Source organism: Rattus rattus, chromosome 11, assembly GCF_011064425.1.
Source record: "Rattus rattus isolate New Zealand chromosome 11, Rrattus_CSIRO_v1, whole genome shotgun sequence".
Lineage (NCBI taxonomy): Eukaryota > Metazoa > Chordata > Mammalia > Rodentia > Muridae > Rattus > Rattus rattus.
In genome coordinates this window covers 30307778-30334496 of record NC_046164.1, presented here as the reverse complement: position 1 = coordinate 30334496, position 26719 = coordinate 30307778, and the positions used below count along the sequence as shown (strand labels likewise).

The following is a 26719-nucleotide window of genomic DNA, read 5'->3' as shown; positions in this document are numbered from 1 at the left end:
TTGGTTTATATCACCTTCTCCCTGTGACTGCCTTCAAAGTGAAACTGGATTAGCTACAGTCAGTAGTCTGGTCTCTCTAGGGGAGAAGTCGGTTAGTGAGAACGGACGGACGGACAGCCTCCCCCGACCATCTGACAGTTCTAAGAATTAGAAGCGGGACTCACACACAACCTGCTCCTCAGCCCCTCACAGGAGCTGCTCAGTGACACCACGGAAGCTTTTAGCTAACACACATTTGCCCAGAATCAGTTTCCCGAAGCATTAGAAACACTAGCTCATGCCCTGGAAGTAACTTTTCAAGGTCTTTGCTGTGGTGTAAAAAGCAAATCTCCAAAGGCAATAAAAGAGGGGAGGGAGAGGGGGACATCTGGACAGGTTCCAGAGAACTCACCCGTGCAAAGTCAAACGCGTATCTGTAAATGAGCTTAAAGTTTGTTGTATCGTTTAATAATGATCTTAAGTAATCCAAAGTAGTTCTGAGTTTTTCTGTTGTATCACATCTAGGAAACAGAATAAAGGTAAATTACAACCTGAGTGGTTTTTTTAATTGGAGTAATTAATATAAAAACCAAAAGAATAAAAAGCTGGAAATGGGACTGTGTCCATAATGACCAGTTGCTCTCTGCACTTTTTAATAAATGTTAAAGGCATAGAAGAGAGGATACACAGCAACCCAGCACAGCTTTACACACTCCCCTTCACACGTATGCTCTTCTCACGTGTGTGTCTGTGTGTGTGCATGAGTGAGTGTGTGCTGTGCCACCTGAAAGCCTCAATGGCATTTCCCATCAGCCCCCACACCATGTCAGCGTCCCATGTTACTTTCTCAGCCTGCCTACTCCAACTGCTGTGCAAAGTGCCTTTGTAGTTGCGTTTTAGAGACCATTACAGCTGTCTTTGTAGCATGTCACTTTGTCACGTAGGTCCCATGATTACGCATGTTGCTGATGGGAACACGACACCATGTCCTCGTGTCCTTCCAGAGCACACCATGGGGAACCTGGCCACATCAGGCTGTTCCCTATTGCAGAAATTAATCTGTGTTGCTGCGGGGAGGGGCATGCACCAGATCTTCCAGTTATTATTTATTTGTGTGTTCATGTGTGTGTACATTTGGGGGCCAAAGGTCGGCTTCAAGTGCTGCTCCTCAGGTGCTGTCCACCCTGTGTTTTGAGACAAGGTCTCTTACTGGCTAGCAACCTACTGAGTACGCTAGAGTGGCTGGCCAGTGAGCCCAGCGACCTTCCCATCTCCGTCTCTCCTGTGCTGGGCTTTACATGTGTATACTACTATGCTTGAGGACAGAACACGGGGTCTGAGAACCAAACTCAGACCTTAGCCCTGTACAGCAAATAAAAAATACTTTATCAACTGAGCCTTCTCCCCATCCCCGGAGTGTACTTGCCTAGCTTTGAAATACTAAGCAGCCCATGGGGGACACCACAAGACTGTGACTACTCAGCTCATCATTTTCTTTTCAACTTGCTGTTTTCCTGATGCCTCAATTTCCCCTTAAGAAGTCTATAAATAAACTTACAGACCAGACATACTTGTGCAGAGACACTGATCCTTACTGTGACACAGTGACATTCATCAATGAAAGTCCTCCGTGCCTTCTGCTAGTGCTCCCCTTAGCCACTGCAAGCACCACCCCAGCCTCTGACACCTCACGTGCGTCTCCTAGCAGCAAATGCAGCGCTGCTGGATGGCTGCTGAGCACCCGTCTACACGAAGCACCTTCACACCCCTGCGAGGGTCACACCTGAAGACAGCACATGGGTTCCTGACCCGCCGTCCTCCTGTGAAGAGTTATCCCTGGATAACACTGTTCTCACTCTGTAGGCTTAAGGGTTGCCGTTTCCGATTCCACGTGTTCACCCATTCTGCAGTGCGTAAGCCTTCCAGTTTAGGCAGTGGCCCTTGAACCTGGCTGCATGCTTCTGGTGTGTGCCCACCAATCTCTGCACACTTCCTCCTCCTCTGCACGCTTCTGGCATGTGCCCACCAATCTCTGCACACTCCCTCCTTCTCTGCATGCTTCTGCACGCTTCCTTCTCTGCACGCTTCTGGCATGTGCCCACCAATCTCTGCACACTCCCTCCTCCTCTGCATGCTTCTGGTGTGTGCCCACCAATCTCTGCACACTCCCTCCTTCTCTGCATGCTTCTGGTGTGTGCCCACCAATCCCTGCACACTCCCTCCTTCTCTGCATGCTTCTGATGTGTGCCCACCAATCTCTGCACACTCCCTCCTGCACGCTTCTGATGTGTGCCCACCAATCTCTGCACACTCCCTCCTTCTCTGCACGCTTCTGGCGTGTGCCCACCAATCTCTGCACACTCCCTCCTTCTCTGCACGCTTCTGATGTGTGCCCACCAATCTCTGCACACTCCCTCCTTCTCTGCACGCTTCTGATGTGTGCCCACCAATCTCTGCACACTCCCTCCTTCTCTGCACGCTTCTGATGTGTGCCCACCAATCTCTGCACACTTCCTCCTTCTCTGCATGCTTCTGGTGTGTGCCCACCAATCTCTGCACACTCCCTCCTTCTCTGCACGCTTCTGATGTGTGCCCACCAATCTCTGCACACTCCCTCCTTCTCTGCACGCTTCTGATGTGTGCCCACCAATCTCTGCACACTTCCTCCTTCTCTGGCACAGAATTTCCCAGCCCCCAATTTGTTCTTTCTCTGCTCCAAACTTGAAACCGACTGTTTCTCCAGGGAGCCCTGATGATGACAACCTGTTTTTACCAGTAACAGTGCTTAACGTTGATAAGCACACTAGCTATTTTTACAAATGAACTTTGTTTGCAACATGTAAGCCAGGCAGGCAGGGTTGGGAATGGGGGAGCCCCACTGGGCTGCCTCAACTTCTCCAATGGGTTTCCAGCTGCTCTACCTGGACCACCCAATCAGGAACTACAGCCAATGCCTTAGTGGGGTTTCCCAGTGTCTGGGGATGTGTGAGCTCCTGACTTAATGACATAACTTTCCTGTTGTTTTTGTTCTTTTACTTGGAAATTTACTTGAGGGGACTCAGGTCTGCCAGGGACTCTATCAGGAATGCCATCGGTTGCTTTAAAAGGGCTCCCAAGATCAATTCTGCTGGACAGTTTGAGCCCTCAATTTGATGTTTGTTACTAACTATATTTATCTTTTACCTTCATTTGCTATGATATACTTAATAAACTCACTCATTCAAAACCAAAAGAATGGCTGAACAAGTCTCCCACAGTCCACTGTGGAAAGCTTTATATTGAATCCTACAAACAACAGAGGCAACCTCCTACCAAAGGTGAGAGAGAGCAGGCTAGCACCCTCACCAGCTCTTCAGATCTCTCGAAGTTGGGGTAGGGAAGGAAGAGTTAAGAAGCTGAGAGTCTGACTATAGTCCTAGTGTCGGGCAGAGATGTGGGGTAGGGTGGCTGGGACCCACATGGGATTGGAGTGGCCGGCTTGGGCTTACTTGGCGTTGGGTGCACTACTGCAGAACCTAGACCCTATTAATAAAAGAAAAATTAATAATGTTACTAATACTAAGGAGGGTTTGGAGAGGGGGAAGCTAGTCCAAAACCACGTAAGGCTGGGTTCCTAACTGTTACTAGAAAGGAACCCCAAGGGGCACATTTAGTCCTGGGCAACAGATCCAGGTGCAGGCACCTGAGCGGACAGAGCTGCTGAGAGAGAACAGAGTGTGTAGGTGGGTGCTGGGGCAGAACAGTGTGTGAAACCAAGACAAGAGCTGGGCCAGGCCAGGGCGACCTCTCTCCTACAGAAAGACACCTGCAGCTCAGGTCCAGCTGTGAGACATGAGCACAGCTCCTATTTTAGATGAGATCACATATCAAACGTATATCCAAAGTTCCACCTCACGGGGCTCTTCTTTGTAAACTCTGCTCATGCCACTAAGAAGACAGGGCTCTGCTGCCCTGCCCGGGACAATAGGTTGCCATCTAGTGGCCACCCAACAAGGCCCTGTCAGAGGATAAGGGACAGTGGTCAAACAGGTTTGTGTTCAACCCAGAGGGCTTACTGGAAAGTGGCTGGTTTCCACCTCAAGTGTACTATGCAGGGTAAGTCACAAAGTTCAAGGAGGGAAACACACTTCTAAGGTCAGATCGCTTTCCCCACAGCCCCTCAAACCTGCATCCCTTCACCTCGTCCAAAGCTGCTTTCCTAGCCCACCAGTTTTACATGAAAACTGGCTACCAGCCCCCCCTCCCCGAACTCAAGGCCCTTCCAGTTCTAACGCATTCCCACTGTGGGGTAACGACCGCCCTGAGAGGCTGTCTTTTCACCAAAGGTTGAACTGCTGCAGCCTCTACCTGTGTCTGCCCCTCTCCCCCATTCATACACACCACCATTTGTATATGCTGGAATCTTAATGCCCACGGCAATGGCAGTGAACTGTGGAGTATCATTCCCAGCGGATGGCCTCACGCCCAGGCACGCAGGGAAGAATTAACTACATTCAGGGGTTATTAATGACAAAAAAAAAGTAAAAAAAAAAAAAAAAAAGAGAGAGAGAGGATGTGAAGTCTTTAGGAGGGAAACGGGGTGAGGGTCACCAGAAGGTAGGAAGAGTAGTGAACTGTTATGATCGAAATATATACATGTTTCATAAGATTTTAAACAAGCAAATTCAAAATATTTTTAAAATTTTGGACTGAGTCATGAAGGCATGACTTTAATGTCCTTAAAAGCAACCTAAAGCAGCTCATTTGTCCCAGCCAGCGTGTGAGCACACAGCCACAAGGCACTCCCTGACAAGCCAAATTCAAGCTGCCCCTAGACAGCAGAGCTGCTGGAGCCTGGGCCTACAGCTTCACCCAGAGCTGAGAGACAAACGCCTGCTCTTCCTAAGCCCTCTCTCTATAGCACTTAGCTATATCCATCTAAATAAAGAAAAATGTGTGTCATTGCATATAAATACAGGTTTTTACCGTATACACATGGGTTCCAACTTGAATCTAAAGTATTTAACAGGACAGACTTAATAAATGTGAAGATGACCAAAACCAGGGGAAGAACTCTAAAACAGAAAACAGATAAGTAAAGACAGACCACTTCCACTTTAGTGTGCACAAGCGACTTCCCTCTGAGCTGTCCTGCGGACTAGGTAAACACAGCTTACAAACACAGGGCTCAGTTGATTCAAATAGCAGAATGACTAGTATTTCTCAACTTTTCAACTATTCTTTCTTAGTCCTGCCCCTAAAGCACTTCGTCTTGGTGAGGGGTCACCTTTATGGTCAACCTGGCTGCACTAGATTCACCCAGAAGGTGGGTAGCAGCACCCCAGGGGCTAGGTTCCTGAACTGAACCAGAAGGAAGCACACAGGTAAGTACCTGACAGTGTGGTTCATGCTCACCAAGAGTGAATTTTCTGGAGGGCTGCAGAAGAGTAAAGCTGCAAAGGTTTGAGGCTAGTGAAGTTCTAGAATGTCATAGTCAGAGCTTCTGGGGCAAGCCCAGTCCACGTGTGGAAGACTAGAGTGCCAATGGAGGGGAGGGCACACACGGACGACCACTCACCACTTCTCATGGGGCACGGGTGGGGGATGGAGCTTTGGGAACTGGACTGGAGACCAATCATATTTGCCAAGGAACCAACTGTTCTTGTCCTAAAACCCTGAAGGCTGAGTTCAAAAGTATTGGTCCATTCTGTCCAAGGGGACACTTCACAGACAGTGTAAAATGTTCAAGCTGTAGCATACATAGCTCACATGCGTTCACCTACACTGACGTCAGGAGAACAGGAAGAAAGGAGTGTGAACACGGCTAGGTGAAGACAGACGGGCCAGTCTGGTGAAGATTTGAACTGCGTTAATACTGGGATCAGATGAGAACTGAGGGGTACAGAGCAGCTAGCTGGAACTGGTAAGAGAGGCGAGCATCACTGCCAAGGAAAGCCTTCGGCTCACACTGACCCCACTTCTAAATGCAGCCATGCGGACTCACTTGACAGCTCCATGTGAAGACAGTGACGGATTCAAGCAGCACCTAGGCCACCTAGGAGTGCTTAGGAAGGTACTCCCCGGGCTCAGCTTCGAAGGCACACAAGGGTGGCTGAAGGTTGTATTTAGAGCTGGCAACACAACTTGGCTATGTTTTCAGGCATGCACACAGTACGAGAACTATGGAGTCCCAGAGAGAGAACTGCCAAGGTTCCCTAAGGACACGGAAGCCAGGCAACATGAAGTAGAAAAGGAGATCCTGCCCAGAACTCCCGAGTGGGCAGGGCATCAAGCAGTGGAACTAAAGTCACATTGCAATACAGATCCTGAAATACCACAGATGCCAGCCAGGAAGGTGGGCAAGTTTACTGAGGAACCTTTGCGAGTACAAAGGCAGCTGGCCTGAGAGAGCTGCCATGTGTTCCACAGGTGACACAGTGGGAGAGACACAGCTACTCCAGCCCATTGGAGCCCCGAGAAAGCCACCGTGAGCCCTCAGGTCCTGGGCATGGAGCGTCAAGTTTCTGTGTTCACTCAGGGCTTCTGGTCTCACTTAGGCAGGTCTTTCTTGCTATCCTCCCAACTCCCCGATTGGAGATTGGAGTGTTTACTCTATGCCAAAGTGTACCGGAAGTATGTTTGTTTTCTTAATTTTACAGGGCCCATAACTAACCCATTGCCCTGACTCTAAAAAGAGACTTTGAACTTTTAAAAAGTGTTGGAACCCTAAGACTATTAAAGACTTCTAGGTTGATCTAAATGCACTTGGCATTATGAGGTGGCCATGAGCCTATGCAAAGTGTCCACCAGAGGCTTATGTTTGAAAACTTAAGTCAGCGGCATGGTTTTCAGAGGCTGTGGAGCTCTTGGGAAGTGAGGCCAGGCTGGAGGAAGCAGACCTGTATGCCTCTGTGGCCTGACCTCCCCCACTTCAGACATCCACTCATGGTGTGCGCCAACACAAGCCTCTCCTCTCTCTGGGCTGCTTCTTGCGTTAGTTTTCTGCTGTTTCGATAAAGCACTTTGATCAAGGAAACTTAGAGAAGTTAATTCTGGCTTACAATTCTAGATGGCTCCGAGTCCATCATGCAGCAGGCACCATAGTAGGCAACAGGCACAGTAGCAGGAAGCCAGATCACTCAAGCAAGGAGCAGGGAGAGAAGTAGAAGGCGAGGCTATATGATCTCAAATCCCAACCCAGTGACATATTTCCTCCAGCAAGGACACACCTTCTAGATGTCCCCAAATAATGCCAGCAACTTAGGGACCAAATGTTCAAATACCCAGGCTGTGGGGTACCTTCTCATTCAAATCACCACTCTTCTTGTCAGGTTGTGGTGACAGAGCTGTGACTGCCAACCTTCCCAATGCTGTGGTCCTTTAATACAATTCCTCATATTGTAGTGATCTCCAACCATAGGACTATTTCATTGCTACTTTGTAACTGTAATTTTGCTACTGTTATGAATTTTATGTAAATATCTGAGTTTCTCAATGGTCAGAGACAACCCCTGTGAAACGGTTGTTTGATTCCCCCAAGGGTTATGACCCACAGGTTGAGAACCACTGAGATAGAATCTTGTTCACGGGGTTTCTTTCCCAGGATACGACATATCAGAGCCATTCAAACATTTCCTAAACAGAGGGCTAATCTGGGGAGGCTGCAGGGGGGTCCTTAAAAACTTGAGATTGTACAAAGAACAGTAACTCTATCCTGAATGAACGCCTCCATGTTGGATAAGAAAACCAGTCTCCAAATTTTACACCACACACCACAGACACACACACACACACACACACACACAGACAGCAGATTCCTCTGCCTTTACAGTGAGTCTAAATTTCTAGAATTAAGTCATAGCCGCCTTGGAGAATCCACCCATCACAGACTGTGCTACATCACAGAACCTGGTTTACAACCAAGAGCTTCATGGAGTCCTGTGTCCCCACAAAGGAGACACTGGTCTCTTTCAGGAAGGGTAGTACTCAAACACACGGGCAATACCGCATGAATAAGAAATCTGTGGGAAAAAATGCCTGACATAGCCTAAGACTATATGAAAATGAGTACCATCCCATCAAGAACAAATAAGCATGGGCCTTTGAGCACTGGTCTGAAAGATGGCACTACCTCTGAAGAACTGAAGAAAGTCTCCACACAAGGACTCTCAGAGAACAACTACAAAATACTCTTGCTGTCAGCAGTAGGAAAAGTAATGAGGGAAAGGATGGGTCAGCAGGCTCCAACATGACAGACACCATTACACAGGCATTTCATAGGCCACCACTGTAGCACACACAGACAAAAATATGTGTTTGTATTTCAAGCTTTTGGGCTAATATCCATTTATCAGTGAGTGCATATCATGTGTTTTTCTGTGATTGGGTTACCTCCCTCAGGTTGATATTTTCTAGTTCCATCCATTTGCCTATGAATTTCATAAAGTCACTGTTTTTGATAGCTGAGTAATATTCCATTGTGTAGATGTACCACATTTTCTGTATTCATTCCTCTTTGAAGGGTATCTGGGTTCTTTCCAGCTTCTGGCTATTATAAATAAGGCTGCTATGAACATAGTAGAACATGTGTCCTTGTTATATGTTGGAGCATCTTTTGGGTATATGCCCAGGAGTGGTATAGCCCAAAAGCTTGGAATACCCAAGATATGATTCACAGACCATATAAAGTTCAAGAAGAAGGAAGACCAAAATGTGGATGCTTCAGTCCTTCTTAGAAGGGAGAACAAGATACTCAGAGGAGGAAATACAGGGACAAAGAGTGGAGCAGAGACTGAAGGAAAGGCCATCCAGAGACTGCCCCACCTGGGAATCCATCCCATGTGCAGTCACCAAACCCAGACACTATTGCTGGTGCCAAGAAGCGCTTGCTGACAGAGCCTGATATGGGTATCTCCTGAGAAGCTGTGCCAGAGCTGCACTGATGCAGATTAAGATGCTTGCAGCAAACCATTAGACTGAGCACAGGGACCCCAATGGAGGAGTTAGAGAAAGGACTGAGGTAGATGAGGGGATTGCAACCCCACAGAAGAACAAAATATCAACCGGCCAGATACCCTACCACCACCAGAGCTCCCAGGAACTAAACCAACAACCAAAGAGTACACATGGAGGGACCCATGGCTGCAGCTGCATATGTAACAGTGGAGGGCCTTATCTGGCATCCATAGGAGGAGAGGCCCTTGGTCCTGTGAGGGTTCATTTCCCCAGTGTAAGGGAACGCCAGCTGGTTGAGGTGGGAGTGGGTGGGGAAGGGGAGTGGAAGCTGGGAGCTGAGAAAGGAGATAACATTTGAAATGTAAATACATTTGAAATGTAAATACATAAACTAGCCAAAAAAAGATATGCAAAAAAAAAAAAGAAAAAAGAAAAAAAGAAATGTGTTTGTAAAAGGATGGTGACTTCTGCCTATCATTCGCCACACGATGCTAGCAGAGGACACTGAGTTAAGAAACAAGTCTTGGTTTTCCTTCCCAGCCCTCCTCTCCCTCAGTTTCCCCATCTGTGCAATGCTCAGCACTCAGCCAGGCTGCCTGCTTTCACACCGTGGGGTTCGAACTGGAACACAGAAAAGAGAAGGCCCTCGGTGAAGGCTGTCCCACAGAGGCACAGTGACACTCAAGGCCAACAAACCCATCATGCCTTAAATAAAATCATGAAGCCATTTCAGTTACAACTTCAATTCAATAAATTTTAAATCTGTTATTCCTTGTTAAGGGTAAAGAAAAAGATAAAAACACCCAGGTCCCTGGCTCTTAGACCAAAGCTAACTCGTGCTTCATCCTGGACACCATCTGAACCATTACCTCTCCCAAGCTGCTCCTTCCCATATAGCAAAATAATGTCTTTTTGAATGGAACTCTAAGCTAAGAAAGCATGCACGCACGCACACACACACACACACACACACACACACACACACAATACATAAAACTACCAATCTTTTTTCTTAGTCTGGACTAAGGGGTTCAACATGGCTAATAACTGACTGGATAGACTAAAAATGTAAAATACACAATAAATTTTTAAAAGAAAATATAAAATAGCATAATTTTTAAAGCACGATTATGTATGGAGTATTATTAATGTTTTGGGTATCTGTGGCTAAATAAATTGTATTGAAACTATTTTTTTAATGTGGCTATTATAACATCTTACTTTACATACATGCCTCTCATGGATGGGTAAAGGGAGACCAGAGGAGATCGGAGAGGCCCCTCCTTTACTCTACCCATATTCCACACCCCTCCACTAACCACCCTCGACCCGCATAGCCCCGGACTTACTGTAGGGAAGTCATTCCTTTCAGCCATTCCTGCAGAGTAAAATAGCCCATGTTTTGTGCATCCAATTTCCAAGCTAGGACAAGCATAACCACCTGTTAAAATACAGAGATACAGTGACAGATCAGACCTCAGCAGTTAGCTACTCCGGCGTCCCGCAAGAGCTTCTGTGCACAGTGGTCCAGTCACAGAGGTGTGAAGGGTGGCTTCGAAACAGTCTGGGTTTGACAAAGATAATAGAATAAAACTAGTGATAAAATCATTTTCATTTAAAACATTAAATTAAAAAATCAGTAAGGTTTTTAGATTTAAAGAGGTCAAAATATGATTATTAAATAAAGGTAAAAGAAATGTGGTTTATAAATTAGTGGGCTGCTAAGGAAAGTTTCTCTCTCAAAGCACACTATATGCTCTTCAGATTAGTCATTGTAGAGTTTCTCCCAGCCCAGAGGTGCCCTGCAATTCTGCCATGTTAATACCGATTCACTCAGGTAAGCCAGGCTGCATTCCTAACTGTCTGTGCATATTGTCAAGCTTAGTCTCCATTCAGTTCTGTCACAAAGACTCAAAGTAAACATGAGCGCAGCATGGATGGCACCAACGGACACGCTAGCACGGACACGCTAGCACGGACAGGGGAAGTCCATGTAGGCCTCAACCCTACACAAAGAACTGCAGGTCAGTAAGGAATGCCAATAAGGACTGTCCAGAGTGGGAGAACTAGTCTTCCCTGGGAAGAGTATGCAACACATGTGCACAGACAGACAGACACCAATTAAGGAAAAAAAGGTCATGAATTTTAAAGAGCAAAGAGGGGTATATGTATATATTTTGAAGAAGGGAAGGGAATAGTATTTTAGCATTTGATACTAATTCGTATCTAGTTTGTAATAGATGTAATAGTGTTTTTAAAGTTCTGCATAAAACATGTTTAATAAGCAGCTAAGAGTGAAGGAACATGAACTCATACACATGAACACTCATGCACACATGCATGCATGCGCGAGAGCACACACACACACACACACACACACACACACACACAGAGTTAAAGAGCTACAGTGGACATTCACTATCCTTGTGTTAAGTCAATGAGAAAGCTATGTGTTTTTAAGGACTCCCCACCCCTTAACAAATGAACTTTATGGGCCTGATAAAATCAGGAAGCGGGGAGTTGAAGCACCTTTAAAGTGCTCATTAGTAAAGGCAGAAAAGGCTTTACAAGCAAATACTGCCTCGACCACTGCTTTGCTTGCTTTAGGCTGCGGCCTGAGGACTGACATACAGCGGGGGTTTGTTAAACACTTCTTACCTCAGGGTATGAAACACACCGCCGCCCCTGTGCATCTCAGAACAGAAGCGCATACTTGGAAACACTCCAACTCTGAATTTAGTCTTTTAGTCTTCCACATAATTTTACATGTCAAGACTGTCTCTATTCCTACAGAAAGAGTTCTACAGGGTTCCTAACTGCCAACGAGGATGCCAGGAATAGCTAGCTGCCTTTTCTCGAGAACTGCTATTGGTGAGGAACTTGGAGCACTTTCCTTTTCCAGTCAGAATCAAAGCCAGGCCATCCCACATGGAGACAGGCTTTCTGCCTCAGGTTAAACGTTCAGCTCATCCCTCAGACTCCTGCAGCCTGACCCTGAACCCCTACTCTCATGGACCTGTGACCAGTCCCTCTTCCATCTCCTCTTTGCCTGTTTCTCTAACCCCTGCCAGGCCCAACTCCCTCTCACCCTTCAGCCAACGCCTAGAGAGAACCGCCTCCCGAAGGGCAGCGGAGCCAACGTTCGCACAGCAGAGGCCACCATGTGAGCCACTAATGACCTGCTCCTCTCTAAACTTTCAGAGCAAGGTGAATAACTGCAGCTACAACACCTTAAAACCACTTTAACATGTCAAAACAAACTCCACCTAATAAAACACAGTCTAAAAGTACTTTTGAAAATTTAACTCTCCTCTTGGAGAGACTATGGGGAGGAAGTAGCCAGCAAAGTGCAGAAAAGACAAAAAGGGAAATGAAGACCAGAAGGTGTAAAGCCTCAATTCCCAGTTTTCATTAGAAGCACAGTATACACTGTGCGCACCAGATGTCTTTAAAAGTCTGACAAAAGGGACAGTCCCTTGAGACCTCTCCAGACCATAGCTCCTCTAGGATCTGCCCTGTCTGTTACACTGGCAGGCAGAGTAACCCTGACTTACATCATTTATGAACTGGGGCACACATGTAATTTTTCATTTTATTGTAACATATTATGTGAGGATAAGACAGATTATTTAACAGTCATGATGCAAAGAACTAGGCAAAAATAATTAAGCATATATAAAATAATTCTAAATTCCGAGGGAAATATTTAATGCTTTTACACTAAAATTCAGTCAGTTTGAGTTAAGTTCAATTAGAAGTGAAAGACCTGTGGGAAATTTATGGAAATTACCACCTACTCAACACTTTATGAATATTTATTTAAAATCTGGAACTCTTTATTAAGTTGGGATAGCTACTGAGGGGGATAAAGGCACACAGCAAACAGTGACTCGGACCCACTGTTCATCTGGCGCTGGGTATTTATGTGTGCCCACACCTTCTATACATCAGAATTAATCACTTAATGTACAAGAAATCAACCCGGTAAATGATCACAGTTACAGCACAACACTTAAAGGAAGGCATGGGGTTGGGGGGTGAGTTGGGCGCATGCCTTCAATCCCAGCATTTGGGAAGCAGAGGCCAGTGGATCTCTGAGATTGAGGCCAGCCTGGTCTACAGAGCAAGTTTCAGGACAGCCAGGGCTACACAGAGAAATCCTGTCTCCAACAAAGAAAGAGAGAGGAGGCGGAGGGAGAGGAGACAACATTGCACTTACAAATCAAACTAGAATTAGAACATATTTCTTAGCTGGCCTTACGTAAACCAGCACACAATTCCTTCTTCCTTTACTGCTTTGCTTGGCAAAAGACCAACAGAGGCAAGAGAGGAAGCCCATCCCACACTGCCCCAAGGTGGACTTACGTTCTCTGGCTCAACACCAATGTCTTCACAGAACTTCTCCATGCCTTCAGGACCCACCGCATCCTCAGTTCCTGTAAATGAAATGTGGTGTCACGTGAGCCAAATCTGGCACACTATCAAATTCGACCGAGGAGGAGGAAGAAATCAAGTACAAATTAGAAAACATTCGATTGAGCCCTGAAGGATTGAACCTGTAAGGGTCTACTTTGAACTCCGCCTGAGCTCACCAGTGCGCCTTGAAGAAGGCAGTCAGCTCTAAGGACAAGGCTATTTCAAACCACTGCTTTTTAAAGTGTCTAAAAACTCTACATTCTGACTTGGTAATGGTTCCTATAATAAACACAGGCAATAATTTTTAGGATCATTACAGAGAGCCACACACTATCTCTATAAAATAGCAAATATAACATGTTTTTTATGTAGAAAAAAATCCAGTGCAATCCCACCTCTCTAAATTCAAAGTTTTTGAAAAAATGATTTCTATACTAAAGCCATACTAAATTTTCCTTGCTATTATTTCCTAAGTAGGACATAATATATACTGGCATGGAATATAAATTATACTATATATTTAGTATTAGAAACAAAATCTAGAAATGACTTAGAGTAGGCAGGAGGTTTTTAGACCATACGATCCCAGTGCTAGCTCATGTGACACTGGAGACTTGAGTACTGCGGACTCTGGTCCCCGCTCCAGGCCCGGAACCAATGTCCAGAATGTATCATGGAGCATCTATCATTTTGTTCTCCCCCTTTTTTTTTTTTTCATTTTTTCGGAGCTGGACACTGAACCCAGGGCCTTGCACTTGCTAGGCTAGCCCTCTACCACTGAGCTAAATCCCCAACTCCTTGTTCCCTTTTTATAATCTCTCTCTCTCTCTCTCTCTCTCTCTCTCTCTCTCTCCCTCACCGACCTCTCCCTCTCTCTTTCTGTGTGTGTGTCTATCTGTCTGTCTTTGTGGCTGCCTGCCTGCCTTCTGAGGCTCAGAGGGTGTAGGATCCACTTGAGCTGGGGTTGTGATGGTGGGTGATGGTATGAATGAGGGCCAGGAACCAAACAGAGTCCCCAGAAAGCTCAGTGCATCTGTCCAGCCAGATCTTACCCTCGATCTATACTCACACCTCAGCTCTACCTGTTCCTTCCCAGAGACTGCCTGTATTCTCCACTTCAGCTCATGCTTCTTCTTTCCTGAAATTTTCTCTTTCCTACACCTATCTTCCCCTGAAATTCTTGCCCAAGTCACCAATAACTCCTTAGCTTTCCAATCTGATGGCCAACTTCCATCTGGATTAGACTTGCTCTCTGGAGGTTTGATGCAGCTCTTTATTCAAAAGCTCTCCTCCCACAGCCTCCAGAAATGCCTTCTCATCTTTTGGCTTCTCTGCAGGCTCTTTTGCTCATTAAAATAGATATGAGGGGTCAACATTAACTGATAGCCTTTAGACCTCCAGGCTCTCAACCTACTGTAGGTCGTGACCCTTTTGGTAAACCTCTATTTCTGAAACATTTTAGATTATAATTCATTCACAACAGTAGCAAAATTACAGTTATAAAGTAGTGACCAAAAGTTTTAAGGTTGGGAGGTTACCACAACATGAGGAAGTGTATCAAAGGGTCACGGCATGAGGAAGGGTGAGAACCACTGTTTAGACTCTTGTCCAAAATTTCCAACCAGCGAAAGTGTAACTACTCAGATCTCCTGACCAATCTACAGCGTCCACCTGACCACCCACTCAGGTCCCACGTCTGAAACTAAATCAACCTTCTCCCCAAGCTCACTACTACCCCACTTCATTCTCCAGCACACCTCAAGGCGACACGTGGCCTCTGTCAAGCCTACAAACCTAGAAACAAGCCTGGGAGTCACTCTCCCTTCTCCCTCACCAGCCAGCTATCCCAAACGCCCCACCTCCTCAGTGTGACTTAATGGCACCCCTCCTTCCCAGTCCGGGCTTAGGCTCCATTCTCTGAGAGCACTGACCCATGCTGCACAGACCATTAAGAGGTCCTCCCTAAATACAAATCTCATGCCGGCTTAAATCCTCCAACGGCTCCTCATTACCTAAAGTCTAAGCCCAAGTCTTTAGCACATCAGCTAAGGTTTTATGATTTAGCAACACACACACACACACACACACACACACACACATCCCACAGACACACACAGGCACACATGCACACATACACACACACAGGTCCCATATATTAGGGCAACAATAATGGTCCTAGCCAGTAATCCTAGCACTCAGGAAGTGAAGTCAAGAAGATCAGGAGCTCAAAGTCAGCTACACAAGCAAGATGAGGCCAGCATGGGTTCTGGGAGACATTTTCTCAAAAAATGGGTGGGTGGGTGGATAGAAACACATACTGACCTGTATGTGGTTTCACAATACAAGACACTGCCAGATGCCATAACATGTTTATGCCCCCGCCTACCTGTCCTCCTTCCCCTTCATCACAGGATAACTCATTCAACCACTGAGAATAAAACCAAGCAATCTCCCCCAACTCCCACTTCAAGCCACATTAACCATGTGCATTATGACTCCTTTCAATGCTGGGGACAGTGGTCCCCATTTAGCACGCCACATTCAAGAGTGCCAGCCATTTTCCCTTCCCTGAAAACTCGGGGGCAAGACCCATTTATTTTCCTCCAGCTGCAGCATTAACCTAGCATTACTTTGTAAGAGCTTACTCAGCGAGTGACGTCATAATAGGGGATTCCTGAAGGATATGTTTGTGTCCAGATCCAGTAAGCCACTGAGTCCAGCAGGATCTATCACCTTCCTATGCTTCCTTCCCAAATAAACTCTTCGCAAAAATGTAAATGTATGGAATGTATACATACTGATATCACATTGCTACCTTTGTTCAGGAAATTCTCTTTGGCCATCCAGGAAACCACGGTCTACCAGCATTTCGCTCTGGGTGAGTAACCACTTGCCTATCCTTTCCAATATTTATATCCAGTTCTTTTTCTTATGGGATAGCACTGGCTAGAACCCCGAGCAATGGCAAATAAGAACAGTGAGAAGGACACGCTTGCGTCACTCACGACTCACGTGATGCTGATGTGCCTGCAGCTGTGGCTCCAGGACACACGCTCACATGTGCAGTGCCGAAGGAACTACACATTAATGCATTAACATGACAAACTCTTCAAGTATAAAGGATACAAAGTAAAGCTGGAAGCTGCATTTCCATCCCCTCCTGATTGGGCAAGCATCCCTAGGCTTGCTGTACCACGTGATACAGTTGTTCAATGGCTGACAAGTTTAAAGCTTGCTCGATTTATGTGTAACTCAGTTTTTGTCCTTGAGTCTGGTACTCCTTGTGACTCCACCTGAGTATTTATTCTTGCTTAACTGGTGCAGAGGCAGGAGATTAAAGATTACCTAAGAAAAGACCTTTATTCCCATTTTACTGTAAGGTTTGCTTTGAGGAACAAACGTCTTTCTGGTATTTACAGATCTTCTTGTGATTTGTTTTCATTCCTATTCTTCCTGATTTTAAAAACTCATTGAAGACAACCACTGAACCTACATACCTGTGTGTGTGTGTGTGAGTGTGTGAGTATGTGTGTGTGTGAGTGTGTGTGAGTGTGTGTGTATTGTATGAGTGTGTGTGTGTGTGTATGTGTGTGAGTGTGTGCGTATTGTATGAGTGTGAGTGTGTGTGTGTGTATTGTATGAGTGTGAGTGAGTGTGTGTGTGTGTGTGTGTGTGTGCGCGTGTTTCCCATCTCGCTCTACTACCATCCACATTCATTACCAAGATGATAGTTTTCAACTTATTAGCCTGCAAACCACACTAGAACCCAGAAACACTTTACAGAAAGCCTGTAACAAGAGTTAGCATCCGGTGTGGCAGCACATGCTGGGAAAAAGAGACAAAGGCAAGAGATCTCTATGAGTTCAAAGCCAGCCTGGTCTACATAGCCAGTTCTAGGACATCCAGAGCTAACAGAGACTCATCTGTGTATTATAAGAGAACATGACTTCAGTAAATACTTTATGATGCTTTACTGTCAAAAGTATATTCTAAAATATAGCAAAACATAGCTTGTTAATAAATGTCATTTAAAACTTGCTCACCATTGTCATTTAACACTGCTTTCAATCTGGTGGTCAGCAGACTGCTCACTGCTGGCTGCTGTATATGCCAACGTGACACAGCTAGGACCATCTGGGAATAAGGAATCTTGACTGAGAAAATGTCCCCATAAGACTGACCTATAGGCAAGTCTATAGGGCATTTTCATGAAAGAAAGAAACAAAGGAGGGAGGGAGTGAGGGAGGGAGGGAACTTAATCGCTACAATTAACAACTGAACTGCCACTTATATCTGCTGAGAAAGGAAAAAATCAGTTTTTCCAAAAGACAGACTGACACTGGATATATGAACCATTCCAGGACAGGTCTCATGTTTAGGAATAGCTGACCAACATTCAATGGACCTCACGGAATTTTTGGTTTTGTATGCTTTTATTTGGTTATAGTTTGGTATTTTGTTTGACTTGATTGGGGGTGTGGTTTTATTTTGTTTTCTTGGTTTGGGGAGATTTTATTGTGTTTGGTTTTTGTTTTCTGATAAAAACTTAAAGTTGGATGGGTATGAAGGGGGAGAGGATCTGGAAAGACTTAGGGGAGGGGAAGAATACGATCAAAATAAATTTTAAATTGTCCTAATAAAAAATGTAAGAATAAAATACAGTAAGATTAAACAAAAGTTTATATCAGAATTGGATGAACAGAAGGAACTAACATCATAATTGCATAAAACAAACAAAAGGAAAAGAGCTCAAGAGAAGGCACAAGAATCAGAGCGCACTCCTCCGCTGACTCAGGAATCCCACAGAGACACTAAACTGAAAGTCTAAGAGACACACCACGGATGTGGTACAGGCCCATGCAGGCCCTGTGCATGCTGCCCATCTCTGTGAATTCATGTGAGCTTTGTCTGTGTGAACTTAGAGGCCCTTGCTTTCCTAATGGTCTCCATATCCCCTGGCTCTGCCTCCTCTTTGCAAGGTTCCTTTGCCCTGAGGGGCAAGGTCTGACGGATACATCCTGTCTATTGTTTGTTTATGGATGAGTGTTCCTAGGTCTCTCACTCTGCCTACTGTCCGGCTGTGGTCACTCCCATGAGTTCTGTGCCACTATTGCACTAAAATATCTTGCAGGCAACACACCACAGTCAGAGGGGTTGTGGCTAGGTGCTTACCTTTCTCTTTTGGTAGCATACAGAGTACCTTCCTTTACCAAAGTCACCAGAAGGTAGGGGTGAGGGTTCTATGTAGGCACCAGCCCCACCCCTCCATGTTCGATGAGTTGTACAGGAATCTTCAGCAATGGGGCCTTGCTACAGTTCCTGAGTTGTTCCAGGATTCCCATCAGCCCTTTGGACCACATTAGATGTGATCCAATCCCTGGACGAGAACCTTCATGTGGTGACAAGAGATGGCCAGCTGGCTATTTGTCACCTTTATCTAGATCACTTGCACACATCTTAGGAAGCATCTACTGTGTTGGGTCTCCACATGACCCCTCAAGTGGCCCTTAATTTTCAGGTGTCTCTCCCATATTCACTTATGGGAAGACCCAGCTCACGCTGGGTGGCACTGCCTCTGTCAGGTGGTCCTGGGCTCTGTAAGGAAGCAGGCTGAGTGAGCTCTGCTCCAAGGCCTCCAGGTAAGTTTCTGCTTCCAGGTTCCTGCCTTGAGTGCCTGTCCTGACTACCCTCAGTGATGACACAAACCTGAAAGTTCTAAGTTGCTCCACAAGTTGCTTTCAGTCATGATGTGTAACAACACAACAGAAACCCTGAGGGGAATTATGGATATATTTTAGAGTAAATCTGTCAGTTCATCTGTATAATTAAGATAATAACTTCTGTCAAGCAAGGATGTGCCATGCAGGAATATGCCATTGGATCAAGCAGGGTGGTCTGAAGGTAGAGCGAGAGAAAGATCTAAGACAAATGCATCTGTGTTAAACAGTGAGCCGTGTGATGCCCTGACGGGAAACTGGGCCACAGCTCACTGAGCACCGGAGGGAAACTGGGCAAGGCAGATTACGAGAAAAGTCAAAGAGCTAAGTCATGTCCCCCACTTTCTGCCCCTTACACAGGGCGTCTAACTAAACACATCTAACCCTTTCCGGACACCCAAGACCCTCACAATGACGTTCTCATAGAGTACTAGGACATATCACTGGAGCGGGAGGTTTTCCGTGGTTCTCTTCACTGGTTTTTAACGTATCTTCACAGAAGACACTTTCATATTTTTATGAATGCCCACTTTGGTATTTTATACATTTTTAGAAATGAAAAAATACTTTATATATTCTATAAACAAATTTTAAAATATATTTTATTACATCTTCCTAGTCTCTAATCCCATTTTGTTTTTTGTTTTTTTCTCATGCACCAAAACACAAATACTACAGAACTTAACTCAAAATGGCCTGAGGGTTTATAGTCACAGCCTACACAAATAACATGACCTATGTGTGTGAGCACCATTTAAAAAATAAATAAAAAGTTTTAAAACCTGTAAAAACTCTGACACCTTATTGTTATATTGACTTCATAAATTATAAGGTATCTGATAAACTGTTAATATAAAATTGAGTATTTCCATTTTTCAGAAAGAATTGAAACTAAACCATGCCTTTCCCGGAGCCAATCCTATTTCCAAATTAGAATATGGAATAAATGTATGAACACAGACACTGGGAGGAAGGAATCCCAGAGGAAAGGGTTTATTTACCGAATGTCTGGAATCACTGATTGAGTATACACCAGTCTAGAAAGCTGAGAAACTCCACCTTAGCATGTGCTAGCCCATGCTGGCCTTGGGCTGTGGGCTCCTAAGAGCAGCAGTAAAACTTGGGCTGTGGGCTCCTAAGAGCAGCAGTAGAACTTGGGCTGCGGGCTCCTAAGAGCAGCAGTAGAACGTGGGCTGCGGGCTCCAGGAGCAGCAGTAGAACTTGGGCTGCGGGCTCCAGGAGCAGCAGAAGAACTTGGGCTGTGGGCTCCAGGAGCAGCAGTAGAACTTGGGCTGTGGGCTCCAGGAGCAGCAGTAGAACTTGGGCTGCGGGCTCCAGGAGCAGCAGTACAACTTGGGCTGCGGGCTCCAGGAGCAGCAGTACAACTTGGGCTGCGGGCTCCAGGAGCAGCAGTACAACTTGGGCTGCGGGCTCCAGGAGCAGCAGTAGAACTTGGGCTGCGGGCTCCAGGAGCAGCAGTAGAACTGGAGCCTCTGGACCAGAGATCCACCACATGAATCCATCTGCCCATGGCTGTGCTCTGTTCACCCTCACCTCAGGTTAAAAGGCAGGGATGTGCTTTTGTCCTCAGCCCAAAGCAGCACACTTGCTCTGGGGCCACCCTTGTGGAGCCTCACAGTCTCCACCTGCAGACACATGCCACGGTGCATACCCAAGTCCCCCAGTGCCTCTCACAGCCTCTGGGCAACTGCACTGCCAGGACATGTGTCCTACAGAGTGCGAGTGTGGTGCCGACTGGGACTTTCAGTTACTCCCAATCTGAAGGCACTGTTCCTACTGAGAAGGCACAAAAGAAGAAAAGGATAAAATGGGGAGAGGGTGTAAGGACTAGGAACATACAGATAAAATCGCCCACACAAACTATGCAGGGATGAGTGTCTATAGTTGCCCAGCAGGGACCCCAAGGAATCTAAAGAACATGGCTGTACTTTTAATTCCAAATGTCAGCTTCTGAAGTCAAAGAAAAAAGATCAAGCGAGATGGTAATTCCATCTTGCCCTCTTTATTTAAAAAAAAAAAAAAAGACCTTTTTTCATCTGCATTTAAAGAAAAACATATACCCCAAAAATAGCTATATTTTATATTTCCATTTTATAACATTTTCAAAGAGATAAATATGACTCACTATAGGCAACCAAATACCCTCCTAACTTAGTGAGAGTGGCACAGCGCTTCATCCACTCAGTCCTTTCTGTGCCGGTGGAAACTGTCAACCACTTGTACACCCGATTAACACATCTTCCAAGAATCATGTTCTAATGAACATGAACACAGACACACTCCAGCACCATCAAGTGTTTGGACCGATGCCCATACCCTGCACATACAATCTGGCTGGGAATTTACTAGATGTACAGAGGGGCTTCACAAAGACACTACACTAAGTGAAAACTAAGGAGTCAGGACTGTGTCCTTTCGACCACACCCCCTACCCCCAAAGAACACACGCACAACGCTTTTCTCCCAGCACATGTCTGCACAACCCAGAACCTGGTCCCTGTGGTCAGTCGCTCTGGTGAAAGAGCACGACTCTCGATAGAGCAAGGGAAAAGGGAAAACTAACTTTTATACTCGAAGTTGGACAAAACAAGTTCTGGCCAAAGTCCTGCAGATGCGCAGAGAAGCCGATAAGCTGCTGTAATTCAGGAGCCTAGCCTGGGTCTCAGTGGTCAGCAGATATCGGTGGAAGTAAAACGAAGGGTCACTGTCAGATGGGAAAGTGGAGAGGGCACCCTGTAGAACGATGTTTGAGCCATTTCTGGCATCCTGGAGGCAGCAGGGATTTTCAAGCAGCAGGCAGGGGAATGCCAGGGAGTAAGGCACACATGAGCTGCTCCATCTACTTCTATTCTACATAAGACAACCAGAGACACGTGGGGCTCAGTCTAGAACCAAGACTGGTGACACAAAAGTGGGTGTGAAAGCTGTTCAAACAGTCAAGGTGATTGTGCAAAAGTTCAACGGTCTGGTTGAAAGGCCTAAGATACGGTGAGGAGATGAGATTCTCCCTCATGCCCTGTCCCAGCACCGGGCACAGACCACGGGGGGGCCCAGGCTGCAATGCACCATTGCCAGTCACAGAAAACTAAAAACGAGACTCGACCTCAAGACATTTTTTTAAAGGACAAAGTAAACATTTTCTGCCAGACGGTCTTCCCAAATTACAGACACTGGGTATACAGAAACCCCACCACACCATGATGAAGTTCAAAACAGCAATGCTTACTTGGAGGTTAAACAAGTAACTACCCACCATAGTACTCTAACTAATCTTTCCAGTTCCTGTCCAGAGTCCTCAATTCTTGGGCTTAGCTACTGGCTATAAATAGGGTACTCGTGATTGGCTCCAACTATCTCTCTTTCTTCCATTTTGACTCTCTGCTACCAGCCCTGACCCCACCCCAGCGTGCACGCACACATGCACACACATATGCACATGCACATGCACACACATGCACATACACACACAATTTTATAAGTACATGCTTTAAAATTCTGTAACCTCCTCTAAGATGCCCCACATTTCCCTAAGGATCAGTTTTACATGACACAGGTCATTACCTACCTGCATATTCATAAAACCACTCCAGGCACCGCTTACTGGAGAAGGCCTCTTCTTCAGTCTTTATTCTAGTTGACTCGTATTTCCTATACATGCTGCAAATTGAAAACACATCTTTACGTTATTTAAAGACACTGAGTTCAAGTAGCAGGTAATTTCCACTTTGGCCTAAACCAGCCATCCCCCCCACCAGTGCTTAAGTGTATTTTAAACTGCATTTAAGCATTAGCAGTTTCATAACTAGTGCTGAAATACACCCATACTTTAATAAAGAATTAAATAGTAGGCACTTACTGCAACTATCTTATCAATAAACAATTAGAATTAAATAGGTTAGTTATTTAATAAACTTTCCTCTGCCTCACAACCTAGAATTCACTATAGAAAGATTAAAGATTCTAAGTAAAATATGGCAAGAAATCAGGCACTAAAATGCTCCTTAAAAAGCATTAATTATCCCTACCTCTCTATTGAGTTCTGACTCCTGTGCCATGAGTTAAGCACAGGCAGGAGGAATTTGTCAGTAATAGTGCCAGAAAACCTCACGCAAATGAAGAGAACCAACAACTCATGTCCAGTCTCCTAGAACAAAATTAATCCAGGTGCAAGGCTGAACAAACACGTCTCCGGTGGTTCCTGTATTAACATAGCCCTAGGCCTCAGGAGAGAGCAGCCTGGCTCCTGGTGCTCCACTGTAAGCCTGCAAAGCCAGGGCAGAGACATGAATAACAGGGAGAACACCTCGGGCAACTCAGGATATGCCTGAAGAGAGTTTCCATATGGGAGACAGGAGCAGGGGCTTCAAACTGTGAGTTAGATACAAAATATGGACAAAGTTTAACCCATCACACTTATCTACGCATATTAATATTTATGGTTATAATTTTCACTTATGTAACAATATAAAGATCTTAAACAATTCTCCTATGAATTTATATGAACATGTATTTATGAGTGACTGATTACCTGTGCAGACCTCTGACAGAAATACTGACATCTACTACCTTTAGAACATCATGCTGGAAAGTATTAAGTTATCAAAACTACAAACCCCGAGGTCTCGTCTCCTACACAGCTAGAGACAATGGATGCCATCTAAGGGCTCAGAGACAAAGGGACAGAGAGATCTTAGCTCAGAGCCTGTTATTCATCAATGAACTTGTAGTTCTCTGGTATGGCAGCATTAAATTAACAATTTCCTAGAAATAAAATTTGCCCAAAACCATGCCATGGAAAAATAATGCGGCAGCTAAAAGAAACAAAATACTGTGCTCATTATCATACAGATGAGCCTCAAAAAACATCATGCTAGCTAAAAACCATGAAACACAGAAGCTTACCTACACAAGATGCTGTAACAGTGAGCTAGGCCATAAAGTATACGAGTGACTGGCTGGGACAGTGGACATGTTCCAATACTGGCTTGTAATGACCATCTGTACAACTCAGTTAACTTAAAAAACACACTGAATTAGACTCTTAGAATGTATCCAAGTTATGGTCTATAAATAAAGTTACTAAGAGGCCAAGAATCAAACTCAAAAAGTTCACCTGACTGTCAATGTTTAGGCTGGCTTTTCTTTTTCTTTTTTCTTTTCTTTTTTTTTTAAAGATTTATTTATTTTATGTATGTGAGTGCACTGTAGCTGTCCTCAGACACACCAGAAGAGGGCATCGGATCTCATTACAGATGGTTGTGAGCCGCCATGTGGTTCTGGGATTTGAACTCAGGACCTCTGGAAAAGCAGTCAGTGCTCTTAACCACTGAGCCATCTCTCCAGCCCCCTAAGCTGGCTTTTCCATAGAACAATAATATCATACCAAACTATACTAAAGAAAAATACAGCACAGAGGCCTACATGAGTGTGAGAATTTATCAGCTTTGTAACTGAAAACCACTGGCGGGAAGACAGCTGGTGATTACCTCAGAAGTCACTGTCTGCTCCTGGATAACAGTTTCTGCTGAGATATTAACTGTGGCGTTATTTCCATTTTTGCTGTCTGTCTCTGCTCTTCCAACTGAGTTGTAACGAATGAAGCATGACAGCAAGAAAGAAACCAAACTCATCTAACTCCCTCCACTTAAAGAAGAAAACTGCAGCCCACGGATGAAACGACCCACACAGTGGGAATGGGGAAGACAGAAACACGGAGGAAAGACGACAAGATTATTGCATCAGTGTGGAACAATAAAGATACTAAGGAAAACCTAAAGCATGGTAGGTTTGGCATCGCTGTGCTTAGCACACGACCGGCCCGCAATCGAGACGGACACTCACAACAGCTGCCTCGCTCTGGCCCGGGGCTGTAGCTCCTGAGACCCTCTCTGAAGGACAGACACCCAGTCCTGACAGACTGCCAGCCAGGCTTCAACGGAAATAAACTGATGCCACCCAAGTTTCAGAAAATCAAGTGATTAGATGAAACTAATTTCTAATAACTCAAATTGCCTTTTTTTTCCCTTAAATACAAACTAAGACCTAAAATAAGTATCATTAAATAATTAACCTTGAAGTCACCTACAGAAACAGAGGATTGCGGCCCACCTGCAGGCTACGGTGCCCCTCTCTGCATAGGCAGACCTCACACCTCTGCGCATGCGCTGGGTCGGCGGCCTTTGTACCCTACCTGTCATGCCTGCTTTTTTTGGCAGATAAGTCGTCTCCAGAGGCAGGTCTTCTCTTTTTCCTGGGCGGCATCACTTTGCTAAAGCAGTCCGAAGAACTGCAAGACCGCAGGCTTCCTATAGAACGAATTTGGAGCACACAAAATTGAGGCATGGCACACGCATTGCTTCCGAACAGAATCACCACTAAATAACCAACCCCAAGGCCTGCCTACCCTGTGAAGCGGTTACCCGTTATCAGTCAATGCCATTACACAGAGACGTGAGTTTTAGTTCCTCTTTTAGGAAAATGGTGCAGTCAAGAAATAAACCTTACTATTACACAAATAAATACTCCCCACCACCCTGCCACAGCAGAAGTAGAAGTGAATTCACTGTCAAGATGGTACTCAGGGAAGTCACCTCTTACATGTCAATGCTCCTTCAAGACAAACTGGCTTCCCATCACAGACACACACTTCATGAGGCTAAGCAGACTGATCCGCACCCCTGCCTAGGGCACGGCAGTCCTACCACAGGCTGCAGGCATAGTGGATGGGGTAGGCAAGGTTTGGGAGGTGGGCAGAGATCTGACTTCAAAACAGAAGTCTCACGTTAACTGTTCCCCATTTCTGCCGCTTGTAAACGACTGCTTCCTTCAGATAGGGCTCGTGTGAGGAAGTACAACTGTACCTCAGAGAGGAGATGGAATCTAGCACAGTAACACCGACATCTCCACAGTGCACAGGCCCTGCTTTCAACCCCTGCGCAGACACACTCAGTCATGCTCCTAAGGAAAAGGACTATGAAGAAAGAGGCCCAACCGAGAAGAGAAGGCTGGCAGGAGAGTGGCAAACCAGGGGTCAAACCTGGGCTGCCTCACTACAGACACTCAAACTGTGAATAGAAGATATTAGATACCCCATCTGGGTATGAGTGCCACTGGACATGACGCTTAATTCTCCCAAGAACCCCGTACACGATAAGCAATGGTAATTCTCTACATAACAGCTCAGAGAAACCACAGCTCAGGCATTTGGCAACTTTCCAAGGTCTCTAAAACGGTTAAAAGGCTGTTGGATAACCATGCCACAAGCATGCGGGGCTACGGCAATCTGCACTCAAAGTCAGCTTTCCAGTAACACTGTAGCATGGGCCACTGCTAACCTATTTTAGGCCTCTTATTCCTTCATCATTTGAAGAATGGTAAAGGTGTCTCTCTCATTGACTCTCTCACAATTGTGAGAGACATCTATTCAGCAGGCATTTGAAGACACACATAGTATGTAGGTGGCAGTCAGCCAGTTCTCACCCACCATCAGCTGCAACCTCTGTAACCCCTAACCCTAGGAAGTACAGCTCTTCAAGAGGCCAAAAAGGAAGGTCAACAACCTGGCAGAACAGGAAAAGGAAGCCAATAACTGCTATGGTGTCCCAGACACCAGAGGAGATTCGGGAGGGGGTGGTGGCTCCATGGCCACACGA

The 26719-nt window shown here is 45.5% G+C and overlaps 1 protein-coding gene across 4 annotated transcripts in view; it reads right to left on the bottom strand.

Annotated features, from left to right (window-relative positions):
- Dcun1d4 (defective in cullin neddylation 1 domain containing 4) overlaps window positions 1–26719 on the bottom strand; it is a 69683-nt gene that overhangs the window by 17313 nt on the left and 25651 nt on the right. For all 4 annotated transcript variants that reach the window (XR_004389485.1, XM_032917113.1, XM_032917114.1 and 1 more), the window contains 5 exons: window positions 25258–25372; window positions 22633–22724; window positions 13279–13349; window positions 10263–10354; window positions 392–500 (listed from right to left, as the gene is read on the bottom strand). Coding sequence is in view for 3 of the 4 variants with exons in the window: in XM_032917113.1 (XP_032773004.1) it covers window positions 392–500; window positions 10263–10354; window positions 13279–13349; window positions 22633–22724; window positions 25258–25372 (479 nt within the window). In the remaining variant the exon portion in view is untranslated. The remainder of the gene's footprint in view (window positions 1–391; window positions 501–10262; window positions 10355–13278; window positions 13350–22632; window positions 22725–25257; window positions 25373–26719) is intronic.